The sequence below is a fragment of the Sinocyclocheilus grahami genome, unplaced genomic scaffold, assembly GCF_001515645.1.
Source record: "Sinocyclocheilus grahami isolate Dianchi unplaced genomic scaffold, SAMN03320097.WGS_v1.1 scaffold563.1, whole genome shotgun sequence".
Taxonomy (NCBI): Eukaryota; Metazoa; Chordata; class Actinopteri; order Cypriniformes; family Cyprinidae; genus Sinocyclocheilus; species Sinocyclocheilus grahami.
This window is the reverse complement of record NW_015505742.1, coordinates 516,242-528,644: the sequence shown is the minus strand read 5'-3', so window position 1 is coordinate 528,644 and position 12,403 is coordinate 516,242. Positions and strand designations below refer to the sequence as shown.

Genomic DNA, 12,403 nt, shown 5'->3' with positions numbered 1-12,403 from the left:
AGAGAGGGATAGGCAGTAGCTTGTTATAATTTAAAGAGACATGCACCAAACCAGGTTGCTGTGAACAGAATAAGCAGCAGATTCTGAGGAATAAGAATGTATATAATGCATTTCTTGATCCTCTTGTCCCTCTGTCGCTGAGAGTGAAGCCACAGATAGTGGGGGTGTTTGTGGATTATGAGGAGGGTCTTTTATGATGTGGAGTCTATAGGTCTCGTATCTTTTCGTTCACTGAACAGTCTTTCACAGAGAAGCTCTATCCATATTTTTGCCCAGCCTTAAAAACTGAAGGCAAAGAATCTGCACCACTGATCATCTCACCTGTTAATTACATCTGAATGAAAAAAAGAAGAAAGAAAATACTAAGTTGGCACAATTTGCATTTGTGAAAAAAAACTAATGTTGAATTAAAAAGAAGAGAACACAATAGGTGCAAATAAATGCCTGTCAAACCTGGGAATAGTTTCTGTTTCTTTCCAAAGCTTCCTCTCAAACGTCTGATCTGGGAGTTATGTACGTTTGGTGAGCTGTGGGTACAAAACTCTGCAAAATGGGCAGATTGCTTTACGGCAGCAGCACATGCATGTGTACTGCTGTCCACTGTAATGACGACAGTGATATAGCTTATTAATGACAGTGAATTCCATTCCAAATAATGTAACTACATTAATTTGCTTTAATGCAATGTTCATTTTATTTTTTATGATCTTTCTTGACAAAATTCATATTTTGAGATCTATGCCATATGATGGTAAAGGCTACACCTGCTTGGTGTTTTTTATATATATATATTAACATTCTCTATCCTTAAAAATACTCGAGACCACTTGAAGAACATAAGAATAGCGCATTTATGGCTTTTCGTTTTTAATAAAAATTCCACAATTTACATATATTGAAATGTTAATGCAATGTAGCAAAAGGCAATTGAGCTCACTATGGATGAAGGATAGAGTGTTTCACTTTATTTTGATGGTCCCTAACATTGCACCTACATAGTCTCATTAGAGTGTTAGTAGAGTATTCGTAGACTGGTAGGGTTAGGATTTGAATAAGCTGATATGTAATTGCATAGTTACTTATGATCAGTAGAATGTCTGTTGGGAGACTATCACAATAAAGAGTTGGCAGATATTAAGCGGACAGTCTACTAACACTAATAAACACTAATAAAAGTTAAAAGACATGTAGGTGCAATGTTACTTATTGTCAACATAATGTTCAAAAGGGACCATCAAAATAAAGTTTTATCCTGTTCAAACTGTCTCTTTAGAGGATTAAAATATAGAATGGCAATTTATAAGTTATGTATTTTTGCATCCATTAAATAAAGCCTGTTTCCATGATCTTAATGTTTTTTTTATTGACTGACATTAGTACAATAAATACAAACTGTATATTGACATTAGTGTTTTGTCATTTATTGCATCAGCATACTTCAATTACAGTTAAATATTGTTTAATATAATTCTTCATATATGTTTATTTATTTATTTTTGAATTTCAGCATTGGACTGTAACATACAACTGTCACACCCCTGTGGACTGTCGATTATGGTTTCTCCCTCTGTGTCCTTATTTGGTTGTTCCTGTTCCCATTATTAGTTAATCACCTCATTGTGTTCACCTGTCTGCCCCTCATTATCTGCCCTATAAGTTCCTGTCTCTTGTATCCTAGTGTTGTCAGTTATTGTGAATGTTACCCTGTGCGTGTGCGCCTACCCTCTCGTGTAATCATTAAAGTGTTCTGGTATCCTTCATCCTCGTCTTCCTGCCTGTTCCCTGGCACAGCCAATGTGACAGAATAACTGACCTGAAAAATGAGATGTCAACGGCTGAAGACAGGCTTTGGTGTCTGCGGCAGGGTGGTCGGGATTTGGAGAGGTATGTGGAGGAGTTCCTAGAGCTCTCTCACCAGGTGAGCTGGGTGGATTCTGTCCTCGGGGTCTGTTTTCGGTTGGGGCTGGATGATGACATCATCAGCGGTGCGGTTCCCACGTATAGCTTTCCCCTGATCGAGCTGGTTAATCAGGTCCTGTATCTGAATGGCGTTAATATGGAGGTAGAAGAAGTTGGTCTTCCTGAGTCGAGTCTAGTCACAGCTGATAGTCATGAGTCTAGTCAGATCTCAGCTGATCATCCAGAGTCACGACACATGACGCCTGGTTGCTCTAAATCCTGTCACTTCCTGTCTGTTGCACCCAGATCTAGGCCGTATCCCAGACTGGCTTCCAGCATGGAGGACCCACCGCTGGTGTCCAATGCCACGGAGGATCTACCACGGCCTCCCGAGGTCCCCCGCTCCGCCGCGGCCTCCTGAGTATCCGGCCCCGCCGCGGGTTCCCGAGGTCCCTGCTCCGCCATGGTTCCCGGAGGTCCCTGCTCCGCCGCCCCCCCCGATGATACGGTTATGGCAATTTTGGGGGGGGGGCCATACACCCGTGGCCGAGCCAGCCAAGGCCACGGAGGATCTACCACGGCCTCCCGAGGTCCCCCGCTCCGCCGCGGCCTCCCGAGTATCCGGCTCCGCCGCGGGTTCCCGAGGTCCCTGCTCCGCCATGGTTCCCGGAGGTCCCTGCTCCCGCGCCTTCCGGGAGGGGGGCGATCTGTCACACCCCTGTGGACTGTCGATTATGGTTTCTCCCTCTGTGTCCTTATTTGGTTGTTCCTGTTCCCATTATTAGTTAATCACCTCATTGTGTTCACCTGTCTGCCCCTCATTATCTGCCCTATAAGTTCCTGTCTCTTGTATCCTAGTGTTGTCAGTTATTGTGAATGTTACCCTGTGCGTGTGCTCCTACCCTCTCGTGTAATCATTAAAGTGTTCTGGTATCCTTCATCCTCGTCTTTCTGCCTGTTCCCTGGCACAGCCAATGTGACAACAACATTGTGACTGTTAATTTAAATTTTTTTTTTTTAAATACTATTAATAGTACTTAAATATTATTAGAATGATTAAGAATATTGCATCAACTTCAATTACAGTTGTACAATCTGGGTGTTGCTTTATTTTAATATAGTTCTTCGTGAATTTCAGTTAGGCTATATATACTTCAGCATTGGATAGTAATATATAAAACATTGTGACTGTTAATTTAATTATTTTTTAAAAAGCGTAATACTATTAAATATTATTCAAATTAAGAATATAAGGTTTAAAAAATGAGTAATTCATTACTATGACGCCAGTGACAAAAATAAAATTATTATTCTAGATTGTCCAGGAAGTACAGAGGCAAAAGTCAAACCCACTGGAGGTTTGTATTAATGAATAACTCCAGAGGCGAACCATGCAGTCTCAGGTTGGTCTGTTGTGGCTCTAGGAGAGGCAAATGGCTCAGAGGCATTTTGAGGGAAAAGAACATGCTGAATCTTACCAGCGGTACCGGGTGTCTCCTCCTCAGGAACTCGTAGATGAAGTGCTGAATTTCCTTCGAAAAAGAGTAGGCTGTGTGAGATGTGTGTTTAAAAACTTTTGTAAGAATGACTCAGCATTTTGTGCATATGACAGTGTTTTACTTGTCTTTATTGAGGCTAAACTATAGAAAATGATCAAGGAACTGAGAATCAAAGCTGTATCATTGTTTAGTTTATGAAACAGTGACCCTTGAGACATCCCACCTTTCCCAGAAGGCCCGGGGGTTTCCCGCATACTGATAAAGGCTAGCTCCCTGACGCCCGCAGATTATAGGCTATATCTGAATTTCTGTTTCCACCTGGTATAGATGTGTTTTTGTGATCCGATCACAAATAGTCAAGATTACTGTTATCACGCGTCTTCCTGTGACCACTTGTGTTTGAACTTAAGTGCTGACGTAAGGAATGCTGTTTCTGGGTCCAAGCCTCATCTCGTTTCACTTGAGAAACTCAGTTTATAAACACTGTTTATTCATATTAAATATTTCAGCTAAACGTTTTCAGACTTACGGTGTACAGGACACTCTCCGTGCTCACAGCGTCCCAAACACAACTCATTTTTATATTTATTTATTTATAGGCCTATTTATATTTTCATTGTCTGATCTGGGATTTCGGTATGGAGTTAAAGGTTAGGATTATAATTTTTTTGGTAGTATTATATCACATTGTGAATGTAGACCTATATTAGCACCATTTGTTGTTTTCTCGTGGCATCTGATAGAGCATTATTATTATTATTATTATTATCATCATCATCATTAATCAGAACAAAATATACAACAGTATACAAAAATGTACATAACATGCCAGAGTATACAAACCATTGATTCATGAATCAAAACTGCATATTCGTGAAAAATATTACAAATCCAATTTGCTTTATTATTATTATTATTATTATTATTATTATTATTATTATTATTATTATTATTATTACCAATGTTCTCCAACTTGGTGCAGTAGTCCTTATCTCTTGAAGAAAATTAATGAAATTTGGCTTGGATCCTGACCATTGCTTATTAAGTAGCCTACGTGAAATTTTCCCAAAATAATAAGGCTACATATGTGACCCTGGACCACAAAACCAGTCATAAGGGTCAATTTTTCGAAAATATAAAAACACACCAGCTGAAAGCTGAATAAAAAAGCTTTCCATTGATGTATGGTTTGTTAGGATAGGACAATATTTGGCCGAGGTGCAACTGTTTGAAAATCTGGAATCTGAGGATGCAAAAAAATCTAAATATTGAGAAAATCACCTTTAAAGTTGTCCGAATTACGTTCTTAGCAATGCATACTACTAATCAAAAATTAAGTTTTTGATATATTTACAGTAGGAAATTTACAAAATATCTTAATGGAACATGATCTTTGCTTAATATCCTAATGATTTTTGGCATAAAAGAAAAATCTATAATTTTGACCCAAACAATGTATTTTTGGCTATTGCTACAAACATACCCCAGCGACTTAAGACTGCTTTTGTGCTCCAGGGTCACATATATCAAAATTATTTAATTTGAATATAATATTTGTTTTCCTTCTAATGAAATTTTCCATATCCACCCAGCAATTCCTTGTGTATACACAATTACAAAACAGATGGACAATAGACTCCTTTTTCCACTGAACAAAAATCACAGGAATAATCAATATCCTAATTAAATCTCTCTAACACACTTTTAGCTGGATATATACCATGTGAAATATTACATGTAACCTCTTTTACTTTACAGGTTACTTTACTACGCCAGGCTTTATTCCAATTTATATTTCTAAATGCATTGGTCCACAATAAGCCTTTATAAGTATCTGTATCACCTGCTATAATATCCCTAATATATTTGAAGAGTTTATTTACAAAAAAAACAAATAACTCAGTTTTTAAAAATCATGTTTTTTTATTATGTGGTCATGTTTTTGTTGTGTTTTATTGTGGTTTACGCAAATAAATATAGGCTTAATATGATTTTATATTTATTCACATTTAAGGTCCATTTACTGCATTAATTAAATAAAAAAAAGTAAACATAAATAAAACTGATGTCATCATTTGTACACCCTCATTGTCTGAAATCTTTCATTTTTCTTTAGTTGGACACAAAATGCCAGATTTTTCAGATCGCATGATGTCAGAAGACTATAAAAAGGCAATAAATGAAGACAGGCTACAAATTTTCGGTAAAAATTTCGATAAGCGATTTCGGTAGCGCTTAACTCTAATGTCTTGCATGCAGAAGAGCAGCCTGGACTTATTTTGAGCTATATGTAAAAAAAGAAATAAAATATGATTTAGAACACAATGAGGGTGAATAAATAATAACAGAATTTTAAGTATCCTTGTAGTCTTCAAATTCTGGTTAAAGTCATCTTTTTAAAACACAGGAGCATTACTCTGTTTTACCTCTGTGAACAGATCCAGGGCTATCTCGATCTGGCAGTGGATGTGGGCTGTGGATCAGGACAGGGCACTGAGCTACTCGCCCCTCACTTTCTCACTGTGGTCGGGATAGATGTCAGTCCAGCTCAACTGGAGATAGCTAGTGCCAAAGAGCATGCACCAAATGTGTGTTACAGGTATACAATAACTACATAAACACCTACAAGAAAATATAGACCTGAAGAACAATTCCTCATTTCATTATCTTTAAAAAACTATAACAATAATATGGTGAGAGTATCATATATGATGGTACTGACAAGATACTTCAAAGAATATCAAGGTACACGTCGCATATCTAAAACAATGATAACCATGATACCATATTTTTATTTTTTGGTTCTTTTTTAGTTAGTGAATGTTCTTGATTAAACCTCACTATAGTGCGTTCAGGTCACATTCAACCTGACATGAATGAGTGAGTGAATGGATGAATGAATAAATAAATGACTGTAAAGGACCATTAAGATTATTTTTATGGCAAAAAAAAAAATATATATATATTTTTTTTTGCATAATAGATTTAATATACATAAAGTTATAAATAATCACATAAAAATAAAAATTATTTTAAAATTACATTTCGTGAAATTTTCATGGCAGTCTTGTGCATAAATGCATTTTTAAATTTTTAAATGTTAGATTGATTTTGACATGGACACATTTTTATAAGGTTTAATACTGAACATTCATTAAATATATTTGGTATATTTTGGTAATTTTATAATTATATATATATATATATATATATACGTTGAATTTGTATAATTTTATATATTTTTTTTATAAAACTAGGTTTTTATCATCTTTTTAAAAATCTTTTTGTGCTAGCTTATTTCCACTACAGTTTATACTCGCACTATAAATAACTCTGTTTATCCTATACTAAAATAATTTTGTACATTAAAAATGTTTTTTTTTTTTTACTAACTGATTTAATATACACAAGTTTACCCACACACAAAAAAGTCAAATTAATTGAGATGGAAATCTTCATGGTCTGAACAACTGACTTTCTCATGCATTGTTCCCCCACTTTCGTAAGGTTTAATCCTGAACATTTATGAACTAAAAAGTAAATATATACCTACACACGCAGTGTATGTACAAAAAAATATATACATTTACAGTTTTTATGTTATATTTTTAGTTATGTTTTTATCCACTTTTAAAAATCTTTCAAATCTTTTTCTCATTTTGTTTCCCGGTACAGTTTATGCTCACACTATTTATAACTCTGTTCATCCCGCTCCATTAGACAGAGCCCTGCAGAGGAGTTGCCCTTTGAAGATGATGTGGCTGACTTGGTTACATCCATGTCTGCTGCTCACTGGTTTGACCATCCGCGCTTCCTGCGGGAGGCGGACAGGATTCTGAGGCCAGGAGGCTGCCTCGCTCTGCTCAGCTACACCATGGATTTTGAGCTGGAATATGGAGAACGCACCTCCAAACTCAATGAAATCTGCCAAGAGGTTAAATAAACCAACACAATGTTTTATGGGTTGTTGTTGAGGAAACCTGCATTCTAAATTCTTGATATGAGACAACACGTGTGTGACCTGCTGCTTTATTTGAATGGAATGGTATCCTTGCACTAGAGATCTTCAGTGTAAATTGTATTTTTGATTCACAGTTCTATGCAGCCCTGCACCCTTTTCGGAAAGCTTATATAGGATCCAGTTCCCTAGAGGTCTACAAGAAGATCTATGACTCTGTGTCATACATTGATAAAGAGTGGTAAGTGTGAGTTTTATTACACGCTTTTATTGCATAGTACCTTTGCAATAATCCTGTAAAAATATATATATATTTTTTGCTTAAGGTAAATAAAAAAAATAAATTATTAAGAATATTTTAGATATAGCTTAATATTATATAATATTATATTAATGTTATAAATACTAAGAAGACTCAATTTTCGTCATGCAAAAATAATATTTGATAGATTTGAATTCCTGTATTTGTTTTCAGGCATGAATGTCTGAGGTGTCGGATGATTATGCCGCTGTCAGGGTTTATCGGCTTGGTTGAAACCTTCTCTACCTATCAAGATTTCCTGGAGAAAGATCCTGTTGAGGCCAAGAGACTGTCTCAGACCATCACAGACTGGTAAAACAATTAAATAAATCAAAAATCATGCTCTGAAAGAAGCAATAGCCAATGGATTTGCTCCAGTGTAACGCATTCAATTAAATCAAATCACCATACTAAAATAGAATATCAAGAGTGGTGTGATAATCTAAATAATCAAGTCAACACATTATCATTTTTATTTATTTTTTGTTATTAATTCACGTATTTCAGAAATGTTAATATATAATATTTATAAAACGGCATACTGCTAATTAATAATTTTTGATTGAGTTATATTTCATTTTATTTGTATTATTCTACATTAAATTTTTTTTTCAGGTTGTTGGAAGAAATGGGAGCCACATCAACTGACACAGAAGTAACAGTGGTAGTGAAATATTTCTATTTATTAGCCTCTAAACCACAGAAATCCTAAAATTATGTTTCAATCCCACAGAACCCTCTCTGTTTAAAAATGTGTCTCAATATTTCTAAAAACAATAAAGCATTTGTGTTTTATTTCTGTTCTGAAAATTTTAAACAATAAACACTCAACATCAAACTTGCATTATTATATCATGAGTTTAATAAACACGATCAAATAAAAATTAGATATAGTGCTCTTATCTCATGTAGCTTTGCACAAAAGAGCGGAATTTTTCTTTGTGGCGTTTGATTCCACACGGACTTTTTATTGAATGAACGAAACAACTTCCGGCTTCTACACCGCTCAGGCAGTTTAATCATTAAACGCAGACCGGAACTAATCTGCGCAGCATTCCTCTCAATTCTATTTCTTTTAACGACATTTAGCGTCTATTATTTAGAAGTTATTTGGGGGGAAACGGTGTAAAATTCAGTTTGAGAGTCCTGATTATGGTGTAAACGGGGCAGTTCAGTGACTGACAGCGGCAGGTAAGTGTAATATATGGATCGCAGCCGAGTTATTTGACATTTTTAGAGTTGCATTATGAAAGTAAAATCTTTTAACCCCTATGTTTCAGTATATAACAAGACATTAATCTCAGTTTCGATATAAATAATACACTGTGTAATGGGAATCAAGGTGTAGTTGATAATGAACATGTTAGCACAATAACGGCTCAAACCAAACCGGTAACTGATGATTATGAAAATGGGTATTGTTTTATTCCATAACATCTGTGTCTGATAAGCTCGTTATAGTCTCTACAATTTAGAAATGGGTTAAGAGTTTTAATATTCCCGGACAGAAAGCGCTGTAGCGGTACCGGGTTATAGTAACAGATGGTAATACCATGGTACTTTGATTTATATAGTTCCTGTACCATGGTATTTACATGGCGTTCCAAGGTACTTAAAAGAATACCATGGTATTAACACAGTACATGTTTAGAAACATGGTATTGCATTGTATTACACGTCCACAAAATGTTGTAGTTTGTAGTTCATATTGGAGACATGCCTATTACCGTGAAAACCAAAACATGGTAAAACCATGGTGCTTGATTCTTTCACATTAGAGCTGTTGGTCTTTTGTGTGCAATTGAAGCTGTATACATTGTGGGAATTTAGTAAAATATTTAGCCAGTCTGTTTTTCTCCCAGTATCATATTGTTGTTATTTAAAGTGGTCATATGATGCGATTTCAAGTTTTCCTTTCTCTTTGGAGTGTTACAAGCTGATTGTGCATAGATAAGAATACCATGGTACTTTGACTTATATAGTTCCTGTACCATGGTATTTACATGGCGTTCCAAGGTACTTAAAAGAATACCATGGTATTGACACAGTACATGTTTAGAAACATGGTATTGCATTGTATTACACGTCCACAAAATGTTGTAGTTCATATTAGAGACATGCCTATTACCGTGAAAACCAAAACATGGTAAAACCATGGTGCTTGATTCTTTCACATTAGAGCTGTTGGTCTTTTGTGTGCAATTGAAGCTGTATACATTGTGGGAATTTAGTAAAATATTTAGCAAGTCTGTTTTTCTCCCAGTATCATATTGTTGTTATTTAAAGGGGTCATATGATGCGATTTCAAGTTTTCCTTTCTCTTTGGAGTGTTACAAGCTGATTGTGCATAGATAAGATCCCTGAAGCACATCACAGTGGAGTCAGCTGTCTTAACCGTGGCTTGTGTACTGCAAACACATACCAGCTTCATCACAGTGTCTGTCACGCGACTCTGTTCCCCTTTCGGGCTCTGCCTTTACATTTATTTTGAAAGATGAAGCTCACGATTATGGTAAGGGTATGGTACGTTTCCGACGTGCTTGCGGTGTTCGGCCAATCACAATGCACCGGGTCAGCTGGCCAATCAGAGCAGACTGCGCTTGTCGGAAGGAGGGACTTCGTAGAAAACAAAGCGTTTGAGAGAGGCGGGGCATAGAGGACTTACAATAATGTACAGTATTTGAAAAATAATGTGTTTTTTTGAACATTAAAGCATGTCAACATATTCTGTTGCACCAAATACACAAAATAATGATCTTTAAAAAAGCATCATATGACCCCTTTAAGTAATGGTCCGTAGTATAATGTGATACGAGTCCATACAAAATAACTGTCTTATGCTTTATTTGAACTCCAGTGTGGTTTGCAATTTGAATAAAAGCAGTCTGTTCTAAACCAATTATGTTAATTGCTGTTGATGACATAGTTTGCATGATCTTTGCAAACTCACTTATAATAATGCATTACAAGTAGCTGCTTGTTTCAGAATACAAAAACAAGTGAACCTGAATAAATTATAATTGATGTACACACTTTAGCAGTTCACTCCTGCTATTGTTCATTCAAAGCTTGTTAAATTGTATGTTTCTAAAAAGTATTCTTGCTGTATTCAATATGACCCCAAATAGATTAGACAAAATATTATTCTGAAAAGTTCATGCCTGCTTTATGATATAAAACAACAGAGGATTAAAGCTTCAATAACACAATGATTTTGCAGATTTGGAATGAAGTCAGATAACGTGGCTAGGGTTGCAAAGGGGTGGGAAATTTCCGGTAACTTTCCAAAAATCCCTGGAATATTCCAAAAAATCCTGAAAAGTTTCAAAACTTTCTGGAATATTTCCAAAATTTACTGGAAATGTTCCACCTTTTTGCAACCCTAAACGTGGCATAAAATAATTATACAAAGCTATTTTAATGAATGTGTTAACCAACACTGAGAGACGCTATTTAAATTTGTATTAATAGTTTGAATTAGGTTTTATTTATGACGTATTTATGTTTTCCATTATTTAAAAGTTTTTGTTTATATGTCTATATAGTTTGTATTCATTTTTATTTCAGTTTGAGTTATTTTGGTACATCACTTAAAACTAAATGAAAATGAGTAATGTCTTATTGGCAACTAGCTGAAATAAAATGTTTAGCCCCCCTTTTTTATATTTTATTTTATTGAGTTAACATTTACTTTATTTCAAGCAACAAAAAGGTTCAATTTAGTTAAGTACAACGACCATGGTGTTCACCATCTTTGTTTGTGTTTCTCACAGGTGTGTGAGAGTGTGTATGTTGGTCTGCTGGTATGCTGACGTTAGCCAGTAAGCTGAAGAGGGAGGAGGGCGTGAGGGCCGGCCGGACCTCTGCAGGCTCCAACGATGCCTCTCATAGAGTGTCCGTCAGAGATCGACTGCTCATCAAAGGTACCATTCACTGACCAAACACTCCTCCTGTCTGCTGGGATCATGATACTGGAGCAGTGGTTCATGACCAGTTATTCAGTCTGTTCTGATAGGGTCACGGACGAATTAGGCATGACTGTTTTGTGTGACATGATTTTATCCACAAAAACCATAAAGGAATAGTTCACTCAAAAATAAAAAATGTTGTCATCATTTACTCAACTCAACTCAACTCGTCTGTCTAGTGTTCTATCTAGTGTTATGTCATCTGTTTCTCTGTCTGTCTATCTATGTATTGTTTGTTCTATCATTCATTCTGTTGTCTATCCATCCATCTATCTATCTATCTATCTATCTATCTATCTATCTATCTATCTATCTATCTCTATCTGTCTATCTGTCTGTCTATTGTTCTGTCATCTGTCTGTCTGTTTATCTATGTATCATTTGTTCTGTCTGTCTGTCTGTCATTCTATCTAGTACCATTCACTGACCAAACACTCCTCCTGTCTGCTGGGATCATGATACTGGAGCAGTGGTTCATGACCAGTTATTCAGTCTGTTCTGATAGGGTCACGGACGAATTAGGCATGACTGTTTTGTGTGACATGATTTTATCCACAAAAACCATAAAGGAATAGTTCACTCAAAAATAAAAAATGTTGTCATCATTTACTCAACTCAACTCAACTCGTCTGTCTGTCTGTCTGTCTAGTGTTCTATCTAGTGTTATGTCATCTGTTTCTCTGTCTGTCTATCTATGTATTGTTTGTTCTATCATTCATTCTGTTGTCTATCCATCTATCTATCTATCTATCTATCTATCTATCTATCTATCTATCTA

At 35.8% G+C, this 12,403-nt stretch overlaps 2 protein-coding genes across 2 annotated transcripts in view; both read left to right on the top strand.

The window, feature by feature from the left end:
• The first annotated feature begins 3,297 nt into the window (after window positions 1–3,297).
• LOC107556277 (putative methyltransferase DDB_G0268948) lies at window positions 3,298–8,385 on the top strand. The gene is made up of 6 exons (XM_016239344.1): window positions 3,298–3,443; window positions 5,837–5,997; window positions 7,119–7,332; window positions 7,494–7,597; window positions 7,832–7,969; window positions 8,273–8,385. The coding sequence occupies exons 1-6, from the start codon at window positions 3,333–3,335 to the stop codon at window positions 8,367–8,369; spliced, it is 825 nt and encodes a 274-aa protein (XP_016094830.1). The 5' UTR covers window positions 3,298–3,332; the 3' UTR covers window positions 8,370–8,385.
• Window positions 8,386–8,627: 242 nt separating this feature from the next.
• The window catches only part of LOC107556276 (NEDD8-conjugating enzyme UBE2F-like), a 10,115-nt gene continuing 6,339 nt past the window's right edge, over window positions 8,628–12,403 (top strand). The window contains exons 1-2 of the mRNA XM_016239343.1: window positions 8,628–8,848; window positions 11,431–11,580. Of these exons, the coding sequence (XP_016094829.1) occupies window positions 11,463–11,580 (118 nt within the window). The 5' untranslated portion in view covers window positions 8,628–8,848; window positions 11,431–11,462. The remainder of the gene's footprint in view (window positions 8,849–11,430; window positions 11,581–12,403) is intronic.